General features: G+C 36.0%; 1 protein-coding gene across 8 annotated transcripts in view; it reads left to right on the plus strand.

Annotated features, from left to right (window-relative positions):
- Positions 1-15,434, plus strand: part of LOC109108241 (neurexin-3b-like) — a 352,875-nt gene extending 337,441 nt beyond the window's left edge. For 5 of the 8 annotated variants that reach the window (XM_042777419.1, XM_042777423.1, XM_042777424.1 and 2 more), the window contains one exon: positions 13,996-14,147. In XM_042777419.1, coding sequence (XP_042633353.1) covers positions 13,996-14,007 — 12 coding nt within the window. In that variant the 3' untranslated portion in view covers positions 14,008-14,147. Of the gene's footprint in view, positions 1-2,260; positions 2,270-3,176; positions 3,259-13,995 lie in introns of all 8 variants that reach the window. The other 3 variants (XM_042777425.1, XM_042777427.1, XM_042777426.1) reach the window with 3 other exon arrangements.
- Positions 15,435-19,223: the final 3,789 nt, after the last annotated feature.

Raw genomic sequence — 19,223 nt, forward strand, 5'->3', positions numbered from 1 at the left:
AACAATCCCTAAACCTAACATCATGCAAAAGAAACCACCCAAAATTCCTACATTGAAATCTAGCCCTAATTAATGGTGCAGTAAGCATCATCTGAGAAATGCTAAAAGTTTACTTTTAAAACTCCAATCTTTAAACTCCAACCCCAATCCTAACACTCATCTTTACACATAATCTCACCAAACCTCCAACCCTGAAAGTTTTTCTAGTCTAAACAATCAAATCCAACGTCCAATCATGGAAAAGTATTTTTAACTTCTATTTTCTTCATATTTTCTAATTTAAGAATAGTTTGTATTCCCCCCAAAAAAATTCTTAAGGACATTAACTTTAAGATGTTCTAAAAACAAAAACTTGAGAACAAACTGAATTCCTGAAAAGTATGCATCATGGGTTTCTGTCAGGGATCTGGAAGGAGGACCCAATTGCAGTATGAGTAATTGTGAGGGGCCTAAACAAGAGGGCTGTGAAGTGCACAAGTGATACCACAACAGGAACACAGTAAACAGAGACAGCTAAGGAAGGCCACTGGAACAGCCTCAATTGGCAAACATCAAGACATCAACTGGCAGAATATTATAGCTGCAGAGGGGATGGCAAGACCAGGCTGATGGGGAAGAGCAAACAAGGCACCATAGAGCACTTGTTGGCCGCCAACACTGAAGCAGACCAAGTGCCAGGCAGGTAGAACCAGTGGCAGGACTCAAGGAACAGGTCAGGAACTCTAACACAAAGATACAAGACAGGGCAAAGCTCCACAGGAACACAATTACTCCAAAGCAAGGGGGGTAACTAAAACAGAACTGATTAAGAATAAAGTAACCAAATAAGAAATAGTTACCAATTTAACCAACACACAAACTTAAAGAATAAATCAAACAAAAATGAAAACCCAAAGATCAGGATTAGAAGAATGAAATAAATATTAAAATGAAGGCAAGGCAAAAACAGACAAAATGCTAAAACAAGCAGCAAGTCAAGAACATGGAACTACAAAGGACTAGACAAGACAAGGGAACAAGTCAAGTCAAGTCTGCTTTATTGTCAATTCTTCCACATGTACAGTACATACATACAGAGAATTGAAATTGCGTTACTCTCAAACCGATGGTGCATACAGATAACACTAACAGTAAAGCCTAAAAATACAGATAGATACAGATAAAATCTAAAATACACTATACAAATAAGGGCATGTAAAAAAAATAATTAAAATTAAATTAAATAAAGCAGTGCAAGGCACATGGCAGATAGACCAACCAACCAGGCATGGCAAGACCAACCAGGCAGGGAAACAGAGACACATACTCAGCCACATCCAAAGACAACAAAGACAGTGACAGAAGGGGGGAGAATGACCACAAACCAGCAAAGACAATAGGGCAAGGGGCACTATAAATAGGGAGGAAAACACACAAGGAAGAGGTGAACACAATTAGACCAACAAGGCTAACAAGAGGGTGTAGTAGAGGAAACAAGGAGGGGCTAGAGAAGCACATGGCCCAGAGAAAAACAATCAACTAGGCCTTGACACAAGACAACATGGACACAAGAAACAAAGACAAACAGAGTGTCAGGGCAAAATCCTGACAGGTTTCACTGTAAATAATCATTGTTAGTAAAAATATAACAAATGTAATTTATTTACTAGCTACATATTAGGCCTTTTCAAACCAATAACGATAACTATAAAGATAACTATATTAGCGTCCACACCAGTGGACAATATAATCTGTTTATTCCAAGCGCACACTTGTCTGCCGCTTTAAATTCTTGAGCTCATTATAGCAGGATTGATTCTGATTGACTGTCAATGTTTTTATCGTTCATCAGCTGGAAAAAAATCATTCTGTAAGTAATTCCAACGTTTTTGTTTCTCTGTGCCTTTATCGTTATAGCTGTGGTGTGCACTCTGCTATTTTTTAATAGTGAGAATGATTTTATCGTTTTATCGTCCTTGGTGTGAACAGGCCTATTGGCTAATACATATTACTATGGAATACATATTACTCTGCAGTGACACCAATGATCGATAATGTAAACAATGATTAGCTATGATTATGCATGCCGTTATTTTTGTACTGAATTCCAAATTCAGTAATAACTCTACAAAATTGGGTCAAATAGAGACCTCATTATTGATTTTGCAGTTACGACATAATTTTCAGCAGCATCCAGCTCTACCTTGACACATGCTCTTTAAAAATAATTATTTAAAATATACAGCACTTTTAGATCCGCACATTATGATCTCCTGTCAAGCCAGTCTCAGTGAGAATAGTGTGTTCTTATAAGCTGATAAATTGAATTGCAATAGAGGAAAACCACATATGGTGCCAGCGCTGTGATTAGGACACAAAGTTCAGAAATATAAACCTAGTTCTTACCCTAAAATATGATTGATTGGTATTAATGTAATCCCAGTTGGCTAAATCACGCTAAAATGATAATGGGAATTCTAGCATACCAGCATCCCAAAACATATTAAGTATTTTGGTGGCGAGTGTCTTTCACTCAAACTATGATCAGATTAGTACAAATGTATTTTCCCGTCAGCATCCTCTCTAGCCTAGTATGGAGGCGCTCTTCCAGGCTCCATCTGAATTCTGTTTCATTAGCCTGTCAAACTCAATAATAGTTAAAGCCCGTCCTCTCTACCGAGCACTGCAAACTCAATCAGTGCTATGATTTCATAACCCTTGCTTTGCGACAGGGATTATGTTATCGAGGCACCGATCCACTCTGATTAACAGGCTGTGCGTGCATGTGGGGTGAAATACAACCCTGCCAAAGTGTCCAGGCTGGGAGAGAACGAGAGGGCGGGAACAAGTGTGTTCATAAATCAGAATTGTGGGATAGAGGAAGGTGGTGATAAGCGAGCAGAAGGCGAGCGTCCACAGACGGTGATGATCTGTGATGGCCCATGAGAAGCTGGAGAGGGTAGGAGATGTATGAAGAGTCAGCCACCATAAATAAACCCAAATAGAAAAACAAACCTGACATTTCAGTCCTCGGTCTGCTGCCCTTAAGAAATAAGGGAGAGAAGAAAAATATAATGCTTGCTGCAATGATGTGTTTTTATTGTTTTTACCAACGATCCTCTTTGTATTGGTAGACTTGGCTTCACTTAAACCTTTGTTCTTTTTGGTTTGTCTCCACACGCCTCTGGCTGAACCAGCAGAAGACGGATGATGTTGTTTTGTCTTCAGAATGTTCCAGTGACGACGAGGATCTGGAGGAGTGTGACGGGGGACACACAGGTGGGATGGATGTATTACAGTTGTGCTTGCTTAATCTTGGTCTTTCAGTCTCTTCTGTTTGAGTTCTCCCTCTCAAAGCATCACCCCCATGAGAACCCAGTGTAACTTCAAAAGTGTCACTAAAAGCCATTTAGCTTTAAAACAATAGCTATAAAAACATATGTCTATAGTGATATAAAGTGGTATATCACTGATGTACAATAGTATTTGGACACTTAAGTCACAATTAATATCTGTATGTTACTGGATTAGAATATAAAATATCAAAACAAATGGCATCTGCAAACAAATGTTACTAAATTTTTTTTAGAAAAAAAAAATATATATATATTTTTTTGTAGTAACTCTTAGAAAAAAGTCACTTGACTCAAACACATTAACTGTGGGCATGTTCCACTAATATCTGACTTTCAGAAAATGTTTGTCAATTAATTACATTTAAATTAGGACTATATTGCATATATTAAAATATATAAATATTTGCTCCTAAGTTATGATATTTAAAAGAAATTACATTTTTGTGTCAGATGAAAGAAAAAGAAGATGACTGTCTTAGTCTAAATACAATTTCCTTCATTTTGAACAGTATATAATTATCCTTTAAATAAATGTCACTTGCCTTGATATTTTGTTATCTGCTGTGCAGTGACATTGATAAATTTTAAGACATGATTTATGTGTCCAAATTCATTTCTATTGACTTCTGTTGTATTGAAGTCCGTGGGCTGATTTATCTGAATCAGTTCTCGTGCGAATGATATTGTGAAATGAGTCAAGAAGCATTGGGCTTTTTCAGAGTTACACTTGATCATGGGGCCGAACTTCACTAACATGGTTGTGTGTTTATACTAATTTTGTCCTCTCAGCAATTAACAGAGAGCCAAACTTTATGACAAAAGTACAAAATTAGTATCAAACTCCATGTAGTTCCCTCTGATGCTTCAAAATGTATCAGTCCTGTACACAATGGATTTCTTGCAGTGCGTATGTGTGTGTGTCTTTGACAGATGATACATTTTGAGTTGTTTACAAATCAAATGAGAATAATGCTTTGAGCATAGAGATTTCTTATGTGTAGCAGACTAACAGCAACAGAAACAACTCCTCCTTCCTGTTTGTTCCTTTGTTTCCTCACATTGAAGGCTTGCCTTACGTTAAATCATCTAATAGAGAACAGATATCTTCGAATTTCTGTGCTCACCTTTCTCCACACATAGCCTCTGTTTCCTCAAGGTTAAATAAACATTTTTTTAAATTATTATTTAATTTTTTTTATTTTTGTGCTGTATGACTATGATATATTAATTGGTATGGTTAAGATAAAACATTTTCAGAGAACTTGGGATTTGCTGTAATTGTCAGACTCCTGCTGTCAGCCATCATAATACACAAAACCCTGCTGTTGATTTTAGTGCTTACAAGGCCATTATGGATGCAAGGCTTGTTTGGTTTATGAAAGTTCGATGATCTGCCTGCCACCCTGTACTGGTATTTGTCAACCAAAGGGCCTTTAATTGCTTCTAAATGTCATCAGAACACTAATTAAGGCCCTTGAATTTACCTCAAACCACACCCTGCATTATACAAAACATTTGTCTTGCCTTGACCAGTTTTTTTTTAAACCTTCCACTCTACACCAATTAAAACCATGTCTGCTAGCATCACACTTTGATTGTTTATATTTTAAGTTGTAAAAATTACTTCCAGCATAAAAAATGTTTTGTTTTTATCGTCTTTAAAGTGTGTCATACTCGTTTACCTGGCAAGCTAGTATCCATATGGTCCGTCATGGCCTTTGACTTTACAGACTGTTTGTTAATTTTACCACATATTTTTCTCAAACTTACAAGGACACTTTGCTCATTATACAAAGATTTACTCTGTACTAGTTTTGAAACCTAATGGCAGACAGTTGTGCTTTTGGATAAATTCTCCCTAACTGTGATAGATCTAATAACATCCCCAAGTCCTCTCAAATTCAATGGTAACAGGAAGTATGCTAAGGGACCAGTTCCAGTGTTACCTTTCATTTCTTCTCATCTGACATTCGATAGGAGTACATTTAGCAACAAACCACCACACTCATAAGATTTCATGTTGACACAGAAATTCACATCATCAGTCTGACCTTCGCTTCAGATTTCTTGGACAGTTTGCATGATACTATCTGTTCTGTTTTGGTTGAGCCTTTTCATGTGGAAAAAAACATCTTCCTACTGTATCCACTCTTTGACATTCCATTCATGTGATTTGGGTTTATTTGCTGTTTTTCCAAGAATTTTCTTTTTTTGACCCTCTTGGGGTCCTTTTTCTTTGATGTCCTCATCCTTCCATTTTCCAGGATTAAAGTTGATCCTCTTGTTTCGCCTCATCTTGTGCCGCATGGAATTTTGGTGGTTGAAAAAAAAAGAAGAAAAAAAAACTTAATTATCTTCCTCATTTTTGTTATGTTTTGTGCCATTAGGCTAAAATTAAACATCCCCACATTCTATACAATAGGAAATAAAAGGCAACAAAATCTTTTCTTGCCATCACATGTTTTATTTATTATTTTTGCCTAGTGCAGGCAACCCCATTATGTGTCAAGAAAGTTGTGTGTGAAAGAATGACCACCCCCCACCCCTCCATCCCTTATCTCATTTTTATTTCTGTGCCTTTCTGCATAGACATGTCTGTTTGAATGCAGATGGCATAAAAAAGACTTTTATTGCCACAAAGTATATCTGTTTTTCTATTTGTTGCTACTGATCAATCGCATTTAATGCATGCGTTGATTGCAAACTAACTGATCCCCAGTGGGAGATCGCCATCGTGACTCTTGCATGGATGTTATTGGCTCCATCTTGTGTGCTTCTCCATCCATGAGCTTGCTAACAGGCCGACCATGTGTGCTGTTGTGCATATCACCTGTCTATGTGCTGATGTCTTTGCTTTAGACGTTGATTGCTTTATCTCTCTAATGTCTTGCTGATGTTGTTGTTTCTTGTATTTTTGCTCTGTGTGCTGTGAAACACATTTGAAATAATGGGAATTCCACAAAAAGGCTAATAAACATTTATACCAAGAACAGGGATTACATTGGAATTCTGAAGAGGGGAAACCCTAAAATCTTGCAGTGATTCTAGTGTGGAGATACAGGCCAGGATTGACATGACATGAAATAAACAAATAAATTATCGCTTTGGCAAATCAAACAGCTCGTCGGGAATTTTAAACAAGCACAATGTATAGAAACTTACCCAGGGTCATTGGAAAAACAGACCTGTGGCGACATTTCTGCAAAACAATATTTGGTTGCTTTTTGCAAGTGCTACAACAGAAAAGCCAAACCTATAATGTTGGTTATGTTATATAAATATAATAAAATGTATCATTTTAAAAATCATGCAGTATGGAAAAAGTGTTGGTAATATGTATAATATGTCAATAATATGTACCTGTAATCATAATTTGTGTGAAAACGAATAAAAGTTTTTTTTTTTTTTTTACTGCAGGTAGTGTTAATTTCAAATAACAGAAACACAGCCACAGCGTATAGAAAGCGTATAGAAATAATATATAATTTTATTTTTTGACATCCATACTTCAGCTTTAGGATAACCAATAAATAAATGAAGTTTATGTTCTGAATAGATCATAGAAGTGAACTTTCCCTGAAGTCTAAAAATAAACTTGTGCACAAAGACAACTGACACAATTCCAAGTATTTGATATTTGAATCAAACAGGGGAAAAGCTGGCACCAGTGTAGTTCAAGAAGGAAGAGTCTTTTAAAGTAAAACTGATGTTGTGTCTGCAAGATCCCTGTGGTTTCATCGTGCTGTCATTGCCTCGGTTGATTAAGATGAAAAAACAGTCTTCAATGCAAGACATCAATCAGGAGAGCATGGAGAGGTGCACAGAGAAAATGAGACCCTGAGGAATGGGTCACTGAACCACTGACACGGGCTGATTTTGATTTTGGTGTAGTCAGGCCCCATTGGGCCGGCTGTCACTTTGAAGCAGCTCTCAGATCAGTTAAAGGTTGACACATTTAGCTTAATTTAGCCTAATGGCCATACAGCAAATTGAGCAGCAGACAGTGGTCGCATGCCACTGCCTGAGGATATTAATTTATCACCTTAGGTCACATCGACATATGATATGATGAAGTTGCAGCAATCTGTGACACTCCAAATCAAAAGAACCCTTAGAAAGACATTTAAAAAGACAAACTAAAGAAAGCAAAACCACAGCAACTAAACATCACAACTGGGAAACTCAAACTAATTGACCCTATTCTAAGCCCCATCTTTAAAAAATCACTAAAGGTACAATCAGCCATTATTGCTAGGGGGACTTACATGTGACACAAAAAAAAAAAAAAAAAACACTTTCTTCATGTATTTGCTCCAAAGTAGTTAAATGTTATTAACTTAACAATTTATTAATTTATGGATGATAAAGAACTCATACTACAATACTGAGTTCAAAATACTGAGTTACAATACTGAACATAAAAAAAATCAATGTTTAAAATCCTCAATTCATACATGATGAATTGTAACCAAGGAGGGTGGGGCTTAGCAATTTCCCAGTCTGATGCTTTGAGGAAGTGTCATATAAGCCAGTTTTTGTATCTCAAGCTCTGTGCAGAGATGCCCTGCCAATATTTGCCTCAGCACTTATGCGGACTTCTCATTTCCCACATGTTTCGTTTCTTACAATGGTGATGAGTTAGCAGAGGCTGAGATGAAGGAGAACCACAACAGTCGCAGGTTGAGCACAATGCATGGCTGACACAAAAGGATTTGACTGTGGCGAGCTTTATGAACCACAGGGGCCAGCTCACACAGACTCTTCTTTTAGGGGATCAGGCAGGTTTAGCCCCACACACCTGCGGGATTCATCACTGTTTGGCAAGACTCAGCGAAAGCAAAATGGTCATGGAGTTTAGACACAGATATCTGCACCGAGGATGCTCGGATTTGGTTGGGGGTGCAGAAGAGAGAGCAGTACTGTGAATGTCAGCTGTTATGGTTAATTTATTTTGCTTCGGATTCTCTCCACTCTGAAAGTTCTGTGCAGAAGATTTTTTTTTTTTTTTTTTTTTTTTACAAAGTGTTAACAGCTGAGAAAGAGGGTGGCCCTTTAGATTTGTTTACAGTAATTAACTCCTGTAAGCAAATGGAGAGAATGCTGTTTCTATCTGAGCTGGAGGCTTAATGCAATGTAGAAGTGTTTGCTTTGTAATGGAGCTTAGCCCATGGAACATTTCCTCCTATCTCTGCTCTGCAAAACAAATATAGTCCCCTAAGACAAGCACACAATGTTTGTGTTGAATTAAAACTGTGAAAATTATCATTGCTTGCTGAAGTGCTAATGTAAGATTAAAGTATTTACCAAGACATGTAGGGGTCCACTGTGGCACTGTCTTTGTGCCTGTGGTTTTAGTAGACGCTTTCATCTTGATGAAATCATCTGAAGCAGCCAATAAAATCACTTACTCAATAAATTAATTTAGCTCAGGATGGTCTAGGGAATCAGTAAACAAAGCTGTGATTAGGCAAGCATTTTGCCAGTTCCTATAGTTTCAGTTGGTAAACTAATTTATTAATACTAATACTAATACTAATTTCCAGCTCACCAGGTAATCAGTAGCAGCATCTACTATATATATATATATATATATATATATATATATATATATATATATATATATATATATATATATATATATATATATATATATATATATATATATATATATATGTCTTGTTATTAGTCTTATTATGATGCCATTTTGTGGAATTCCCAGTCTTTATTGTCACTAATATTGAGCGAATGGCTGTTTGTTATACGACGATTTCTGCCAAGTATTTCTGTTCTAAATTGGCTTGATTCATTCAGGATTAACATTAACATAAGATCAGTAGGTCTTTATCTTTCTTGAGATTGAGATTTTGTTGATACATGTATGATTCAAGTTGGTACAGGTGTATACAGTATCCCACAGCCATTTGCCCACAAGTTTCTCAATATCCTGTAACCCTGTTCTCAACCCTTCGGATCCCAGCTTGCCTTGCTGTGGCTCTACTTTCCCTAAATGCAACTTGTTAAAAAGCATGATTTCACCTTGCAGTGAAAATCCAAAATAGTTTATTTTCCCTCTTTTCCTGAAATACACCCCTGCTTTGTGCTGTCAAGCTACTAACGAGATTTACAAAAGAAAACTAATAATGGTATTATTAGTTGAGAAGGTGGTGACGGTACAGTGTCCCTCCTCCTTCATTTCACTATGTGCTTTCTGATTATTTTAATCTTGATAGTGTAAGATAATTTTAAGTTATTTCTGTGTTTTATTGTTTTTTGTTGTTGTTGTTGTTGTTGTTTTATACATGTATACAGTGCCCTCCATAAGTATTGGAACAGTAAAGACAAAATTGCTTTCTCTGCTGTGGAGTCAAGACATTTGCAAATATGATTAAAAGATGAATATGAGACAAAACTACAGAATGTCACATTTTATTATTAGGTCTTTCGACATAAATGTTTTACCAAATAAAAAGGACAGCACTTTTAGAGTTCATCCCACTATTTGATGTGAGCGTAAGTATTGGAACAGTTGAATTTAAGGCAGATGTAAAAAAGGCAGATTAAAAGCTAATATTTAGTTGCAGATCCCTTGCATGCAATCAGAGCAGTGAGTCTGCAACCCATAGTCATCACCAGACTCTTGGTCTTATGCTTTGAAATGCTTTTCCCCAGCCTTTAATGCAGCCAATTCCGACTTTTGCTTGTTTTGGGGAGTTTCTGTCTTTAGTCTCCTCTTCAGCTGGTGAAATTAATGTTCAATCGGATTTAAATCTGGAGATTGATTTGGGCAATCTAAGACTTTACATTTCTTTGCCCTGATAATGTCCTTGACTGAACTGGCAGGGTGTTTTGAGTCATTGTCCTGATCCAATATGAAGTGCTTTCTAATGAGTTTGGTGGCATTTTCTTGAATATTGGTAGCCAAGATTATTTTGTACCCTTCCAAATTCATTTCGCTACTACCATCATACGTTAAGTCATCATTAAATTTAAGAGGTGCTGTTCTAGAGACAGCCATGCATGCTCATGCCATGACACCACCTCCACCAAGCTTTACAGATGAGGTTGTATGCTTAGGATCATTTGCAGTTCCCTTTTTCTCCACACTTTTGCTTTCCAATCACTTAAGGTTCATCTTTGTCTCATCGGTCCATGAACTCAGTTCCAAAACTCTACTGCCTCACATTTGTGAAGAATCTTGCCTTTCTATTTTTGGTGCTGATCAGAGGTTTGCATCTTGCTGTGTAGCTTCTGTAATTCTGTGTCAAATTCTCCTGCGAACTGTAGATTGACAGAACGTCACCCCAGCTTTCTGGAGGTTGTTGGTGATTTTACAGACATGTATTTTAGGGTTCATTTTCACAGCTTTTATGATTTGTCTGTTATCAACTACTGTTGTTTATCTCAGCCGATCAGGTCGTCATTGGTTGCTGATGTCGCCGGTAGTTTCCAAACTCTTCCAAACTTCTCTTTTCTTTTACCATCCAAATTGCTTACTCTTTCAGAGTCGCCTTCCTCGTCTTCATCCTGGTTTGTGTGTGTCATCACTGAATGCAAGACTTAGAATGCAGAAGCAATGGATATAACTAATAAAACACATTCCCTGCTTTTAATATCTGAAGAATTAATGCAACAGGACACAGCTGAACACTTAGAAAGACCTGTGAGGCAACTGTTCCAATACTTATGCTCACATCAGGAGATGGGGAACTGAAACTCTAAAAGTGCTGAACTTCTTAGCTGGTAAAAAATCTTTGTGTTGAATCACCCAATAATAAAACGTGACATTCTGTAGTTTTGTCTCATATTCATCTTTTAATCATACTTACAGATTTCATGACTCCACAGCAAACAGAACATTTTGTCTTTACTGTTCAAATACTTATGAGAGCACTGTGTGTGTGTGTATATATATATATATATATTTTGTCTTTACTGTTCAAATACTTATATATACACCCTCTGGTTTGTGTATATTTATATATATGTATATATACATGTTTTTTGTATACAATTATTCAAAAGAGAATTCTATCCAAAATGCTGTATTTCCATATAGTTTTCAAGGATCAGTATGCTGACTAGAGGCATTTTGTGCTTGATTAGATAAAATAATAATAATAATAATAATAATAATTAATAAAACACTCTGATTTTAAAGTCTTAATGTTCTTAATGTTTTACAAATCTAAAATCCGGTAGACCATGACCATGTGCTGTCTGATTATGAAGTGACCTTCAGCATATCTTTGGCAATGGTTTTTGGATGGAATTCTCCTTCAAAGTTCAAATAACAATACATTGGTATATATTCTTTTATGATTTCTATACTGAGTCTTGTTTAGTTTCTCTTTTTTTTTTCTTGTTTAGCTTGGCCAATATTAAGTCTATATTCAAAAACATTTGAGAACTATATACCTGTAAACACAGTTACATATATACTCATAATTTATCAAGACAAAAAAAAAGAAGAAGAAGAATGAGATGCTAATTCCTCACCACTGTCTACTCAAAATGTTCAAAGTCAATTAAATATTTGTCAACATTTTTCCATCTGAAATCTGACTTCTAAATTGTTTAAATTTAAATTCCAAAATGGAGACTGCATGGGACAGAAGTTGCAGCTTTAGGGTCTGTGAGAGTGCCAGTCTTGAGAGTGCTATATGATCTGGTAGATGGGCATGTATATGCTCATTGTTTGTATATCCCCATCCCTTCCTTACAGCCCAAAGCTCTATTGCCACCCGACCGCTTCGTGCCGCCCTTACATGGACATGGCAACTGACGTACACGTTCACTTTCATCTATGTCATTTCCTATCTAGTCTGTTCATAGGGCTTCCTCTTTCTTTTTCTCTATCTTTCTCTGTCTTTTGCCCCTCCCCTTCTCCTCTTAGCAATGGTACAGTATGTACAGTCATTCAGTGATTTAAGAATTAATTTTTAAAAAGAACAAAGAAAATATTTATCTGTAGATACTTCAAAGCAAAATTATCTTAAAAAAGAATATGTTCAGTTTTCTTTTGTAGCGAAAAAGATTTATTTATCAAAAGAAAACAAATGAGCAAGTTATTTTTCATGTCATGGTGTGAATGTATGTGTCGTTGCCTCCTGTATCATCTTGTCTAAGAAAAAAAGAAAATGATATATAAAATCAGAGGATAAATTGATTGCCTAATTAAATCCTTATATATTAACCATACTTATCCCCAAGCATTCTTACACACCTTTCTTAATTTTTTGTAATTTTTTTTTTCTTCCTGCCAAAATCATGCGGGCAATTTGTTGATGTAAGTCACAAAACTGATGGTATGCTTCCACTTTTTGATGAATTGTTTTATGGGCTTATTATTATTATTTTTTTTTTTTAGACTAATTTTCTTTTTATTTATTTTACTACTCTCTTTTTGACTCTCCGTGCATTTGGTTTGCGAATGTTTATAGTGTTTTGCTCTAACCATTAACCATTTTTTGCATTGCTTTTATTTTTCTTTCCTCTTCTTTTTTTTCTTTTGGTCCGTTGTTTAAAACCCATGTTGCCTTATAGTGCCCTCTGTTTGTAATCAGCAAAGCCACCTTGGTGTAAGTTTGAGCAGATTCAACCACCATCTGAATAAATGACTTGTAAAAAAACAAACAAACAAACAAAAAAACCTTAAAGAACAGTTCCAATTTACAATATATCTCCTTCATGACAAACAACCAGAACATGTTTCTGTGTAATCAGTCATAAGAACATTGGGCTTTATTAGTAAATCAAGCTAAATTATATATTTTGCCATAAAAGGTTTTAACATTTTAACTACTTTTTTTAAATTTTTTTTGTTTTGTTTTTTTGTTTTTTTTTTTTCAGTGAAACCCAATGTGTTTATGTTCTCAACAATTAAATTTTCTCTGTCAAACTGAGTGATGTGAATCATATAACATATAGTATGACATAGTGTTCTAACATATGAGACTAAACATTCAGGTGTTGTTGAACTGTCATGTGACTTGTGCTATTGTGGCAATTTCATAAGAACTGTCAAAAGGCAATTGGCTTTCATCTCAAGTGTGACAGACTTGAAAGAGACAAGAAATAAAGTCATTTTCTCTACAGTCTCGATAAGCCGCTCAGAAAATTAGAAATCTCAATACAATAATTTTTTTTTTTTTTTTTTTTTGTTCCATATATTACGCTCTTGGTCTTATGTTCGTTGATCCAACAGGATGCTTAGACATAAATTTCCTAAATGAATTCACAATGTGAGCAGTTGCTCAAAACGGATCGGCTCAGCTTTGTACTTTCACCTGTACACACAGCAAAACAAAGATGTTCAAGCTTCACTCGTTTCAGTCACTCTAAGTTGTAGGTGTGCAATAATTGTGATAGGTAATAGGTGTTCTGTGTAGAGGTCGAGTAAGCCAAAAAGAAAGCTCAAGACCCTGCATGTCCCTTCAAGCCTTTTGATAAATTTACCACGCATTTTTACATTTCTGTTATCTCTTTCAGTTCTTTCTTGGTTTGTTTTGGCCATTGGTTTAGACGAGTGTTTTTTTTTTCTCTCCATATTTCTTTTCAAATGTTCTTGCTTTGCTTTATTTTGGTCATATACAGTTGCTTGTTTGCAAGCAGCCAGACTTGAATGGACACTAATTTCCTTTCTTTTTCTTCTGCTTGCCAGGAGGGGAGTTAGTTATCCCTGTTCTTGTTGAGGATCCCATAGACATCCCCCCTGTTTCCACTCGAGCCCCTTTCATCCCCCTTCCCATGACCCTTCACCCCATCCTCACCATTATTGAGACCACCAAAGAATCCCTGTCAATTGCCACCGCAGCGGGGGTACCTTGCTTGTCGGACCAAGGCAGCGATGATTGTGATGATGATGATGGTGATGATGATGATGATGATGGCTTGGTGATATCGGGGTTTGGCTCTGGGGAGGCCTTCGACTCTAGCCTCCCCCCTACTGATGATGAAGATTTTTACACCACCTTCTCCCTGGTAACAGATAAGATCTTGACCACGTCAACCTATGAAGGTGGCTACAAAGCTCTCGCGCCCAAGTGGGAAGTAAAGGACTTTAAACCTAGCAAGGCCTCTGAGGCAGGCAGGACTACAGCCATCCCGCCTCTGCCTGACTTCAGGAGCTCAGCTGCATCACCCGTCACGCCCGAGCCCGCTCCTAAAATCCCAGCTGGGAAAATGAACAACCGTGAAATCAAACCCCAACCGGACATAGTGCTACTACCATTCCCCACGTCTTTCGACATGGACGGCACCAAACCGAAGGGGCCATACATCACCCAGCCCATGTTGCGCACCATCCCCAGTGCCCTGCCCACCGTGCCAGGTATCAGGAGAGTACCTCCTGGTGCCTCAGAGGTAATACGTGAGTCCAGCAGCACTACGGGTATGGTGGTGGGTATCATCTCTGCTGCCGCCCTGTGCATCCTCATCCTCCTCTATGCCATGTACAAATACAGGAACAGAGACGAGGGCTCCTATCAGGTAGATGAAACACGGAACTACATCAGCAATTCTGCACAGAATAATGGCACAGTAGTCAAAGACAAACAGCCCAACAGTGCTAAGGGTGCCAGCAACAAGAGACCCAAAGACAAGGACAAGGAATACTATGTGTAAAACAAAAATCTGAATGACAAAACAGTTACAGAACAACATCTGAGAAATCTTGAACAGAAAACAGTGATTTAACACAGAAAAATCCTTTAAAAGCTCAAGCACATTGAGTCAAAATGAACCCATTTCCATGTTATGTGATTTGAAGCACACTTAAACATACGGTAAGCATAGGGAGAAGGCAAATTGGACTCTGGGGACCTTGATACCTTACTTTCTGTCTGGTTGTGGGACAATGCCAGTGTAAAATATCTCATTGCAACATTGTTATCCCTCAAGTGACTTTCTGAGGTACAAAATCCTTGGTGTAAAAAAAGACGAAGGAAGAAAAAACAAACAAACAAAAAAAAAAAAAATCAAAGCAACCCTTGTCCATTGTAACCCTGTACAAAACGATGATGATCATGGGTAATGGTCATGATTTTGGACATGCATGTGATGTGTGTGATGTAGTACTGATATATTTGCAAAGAGGAGAAACAGAAGATTTTGGAGATGCAAAGTGGGAAAATTTGCCATAAAACAGTACTTTTCTAACCCATGCTGGAGAAGAAGTGTTCAATTAAACAAATGGTTTGTCATCTATTTATTTATTTATTTATTTATTATATTATATATATATATATATATATATATATATATATATATATATATATATATATATAGATATATATATATATATATATATATATATATATATATATATATATATATATATATATATATATATATATTATTTTATTTTTTATTTTTTTTTTGCATATGTGTTTCAGGTCTTTACCATGGAAAACTGACTTTTTTTTATTTTGTATTAACACTCATTTTTCCTTTGTTTCTGCTTTTATTTTTCATCCTTTTCTCTTTCAGTGTTTGTCAAGGACTAACTTCTTTAACATTTGTATTCTGATTGAGCTCTGTCATGTATAGCCAGATTCAACTGAAAAGCATCCATCTTTTACAAATGGAAAATGACACATTCAACATTAAATTCAGTTCAGTTTTCAAAAGTCATTTGCTCACATTTGCACACGACTCACATATGGATCAAGTGTGAACAAAGCAATCCGATGACTGAAGGAGGGCTGAAATATGAATTTATTTGATAAAAACAAATTCAGTGCGAACAAGTGTATATTTCATGTTGTCACAGTCACCTGTGTCAAACAATAAATGTTTACATATTTTATTACATCATAGATGCAGTACTTTGTAGCTCATTATTGTACATAACATTTTGACATTGTTCATACTCTTTCTGTACAAATTGAACAAACATCTAGTTTAATGTAGCTCATCCAGTGAAGTCCAAAAGTCTGAGCCCACATTGAAAATCTGAGATTCAAAACCTAATATAAGCAGGGAAATTAACAGAAGGTTTCAGGATTTTGAGAGAAAATAAATAAATACAGTAATGTTATGAACAATCATAAAAATAAATATTTAGGTTTCTACACTCATTTCTAATTTGCTAATTCGTCTAATTTAAAATCTGAAGGGGTCAGATTTCCCTGCTTCCATTGATGTACACAAATTATGCTGGATAACAACAGCTGGGTTTTGCTCAAACTTGTGGAGTCAATGTCAGACCAAAAAAAAAAAAAAAAAAAATCTTAGTATTACCAAATACTATGAAATTTTAAAAAATGAATTCTAACATTTCATTTAAATTGCTTATTTATTATGATATTATGACAAAAATAAATGCAAATAGAAGAATTTTACTGCTGTGGTCCCAGATGTTTGGACCCCACTGTACTTGCATAAAGTGTTATGGAAGAGCATTGTATGTTAATCTGTCTCGATGGTGTTATTGAGTCAGATGTTCGAAAACCATAAGATGTAAACTGGTAGAAATCACCATAAGATGTAAACTGGTAGAAATCACCCTCCACACTAAGTCAAAGCTCCACACTGGTTATTTTACAACTGGTTCTTGATTTCTATTTAAGGTTACAAGAGCTTATAAAATAAATCTGGATGATGGATAAGATTCATACTGCCACCACATTTCTGAAATTCACAGTTATTTCTTTTTTGTTTGTCTCATTCTTGTTTATTTATGGTTTTCACCATGTTGCGCTGTTGTCGTGCAGTCTTTTAGGTTTGTTGCATTATGACCATTCATGCTGGCAGTAGTTGCAATTCCTCTTTTTTTTTCTCATGTACTCTATATTCATTCTTTTTGTCATCATCGCAGCACTCAGAGTTGTGTGCTGTAATTTTGATTTTGTGTTCTTTTTTTTCTAGTTCATCAGTTGTTGTTTTAACTCTTGACAACTATGTCCAGCAATAAAAAGTTCCCAGTTGTTTTCAAGGCTAGTGTGAAATTTTCTGTTTCTTATCCCAAGTTTCTGACATTCCACTGGATTATGACATTGCAAATAATTATTAGTGTCTTGATTTTTAAATACTTTTTATGTTGGAATTTTTTATGGTTATTTTTATTTATTTATTTATTTATTTATTTATTTATTTATTTTATTATTTTATTATTATTTCTGCGTATGGGGAAAAAATGCTTATGAAGAAAATGAATCAGAAATACTGAACTAAGGTGACTAAAAAAGTTGACGGGTACTGTTGAATATTTTAGCTTTTTCCTGCAAAGCATTTTTACTAAAGGTAGTGCTACAATACTAGTAATATTATACATCTGATTCTGGTCATTGAAAGAACAGTGGTGATGGGTTATACATTTATCTGCATTATCTGGTTAAGTAACTTTGACCTCGTTGCTAATGGCACACCGTAGGGTAGACCAATAATCAATAATACAATCAGTGTCTCTATTAGAGATTCAAAGTCTATTCTAAGTGTAACTGACTTTGAAAAACAGATTAATGATAACACACTGTCATTTAGAAATCTAACACTTCCCAAATGGAAACGTAGCATTGGGCAATTATATTCTTCCTCCTTTCATTATCTCCTAATTTATTTGACAGTCCCTCTGCATTATTAAATGATACATGGCCAAAGCATCAAGTGAACTCAGTTATATCTGATCAGTGTTGTGGCTAATGTTGATGAATGAAATGAGAGCATGCAATCATCTTTCCTCATCATACCGCAGCTGGTGCCCAAATGGAGCATTTGATGAGCTCTCATCGCCACTAATAAACGTCCGCTTCACAAGTACTGGCCAAAACTGGGGAAAGCTGCAATTACGAGTGCTAAGCAATGACATCTCAGACTGATGAGCTTAACTAGAGAAATTGTTCACCCCAGAATGAAAAATCTGTTATTATTTAATCACCCCTTCCTGACACTTCAAACTTGCAATGTGCTATATTTTTATGGAACACAAAAATGTATTAATAATATTATTTAATAATAATTTTCATATAGATATTTCCCCTATCATTGCTGTTAAGCTCAACAAAGGACAGAGTGCTACGAAAACATCATAAAAGTTTATTTGACTTTTGCACTATACTGAATATTTCAAGTGCCATGAAGGAATATGAAAGACATTTATTTTATTTTTATTTTTGTGATTTTTTGTGACCTTTTGGGTTTTTTAAAACCCTGTAGACTAGAGAGTTAGAGTTACAAATGACCTGCTCTTATCATTTGATCGTGGTTGTATCTCTCTATTAGTGCTATTGGATCTTAGTGCTGCGTTCGACACTATTGATCACACTATTCTTTTGCATAGACTAGGAACACTTGTGTTGGCATTAATGGAAGTGCATTAGCATGGTTTAAATCGTACTTATATGACCGCCATCAATTCGTAGCAGTGAATGAAGAGGTATCATATCGATCACAAGTGCAGTATGGAGTACCTCAGGGCTCAGTACTAGGGCCGTTACTCTTCACGATATCATCAAGAAACACAGTGTTAGCTTTCACTGTTATGCTGATGATACTCAGCTCTATATTTCTTCGCGGCCCAGCGAAACATACCACTTTGAAAAACTAACGGAATGCATATTCGATATAAAAAACTGGATGACGAGTAATTTCTTACTGCTAAATTTTGAAAAAACATAGGTGTTAATTATAGGACCTAAAAGCTCTGCATGTAATAACCCAGAACGCTAAGACTTGATGGCTGCTCTGTCAATTCTTCGTCATCAGTTAGGAACCTAGGTGTGCTATTTGATAGCAATCTGTCCTTAGAAAGCCACATTTTTAGCATTTGTAAAACTGCATTTTTCCATCTCAAAAATATATCTAAATTACGGCCTATGCCAGGGATAGGCAACTCCGGTCCTGGAGGGCCACTATCCTGCAGAGTTTAGCTTCAGCCCTCATAAAAACTCA

The sequence above is a fragment of the Cyprinus carpio genome, chromosome A20 (assembly GCF_018340385.1).
Source record: "Cyprinus carpio isolate SPL01 chromosome A20, ASM1834038v1, whole genome shotgun sequence".
Classification (NCBI taxonomy): domain Eukaryota; kingdom Metazoa; phylum Chordata; class Actinopteri; order Cypriniformes; family Cyprinidae; genus Cyprinus; species Cyprinus carpio.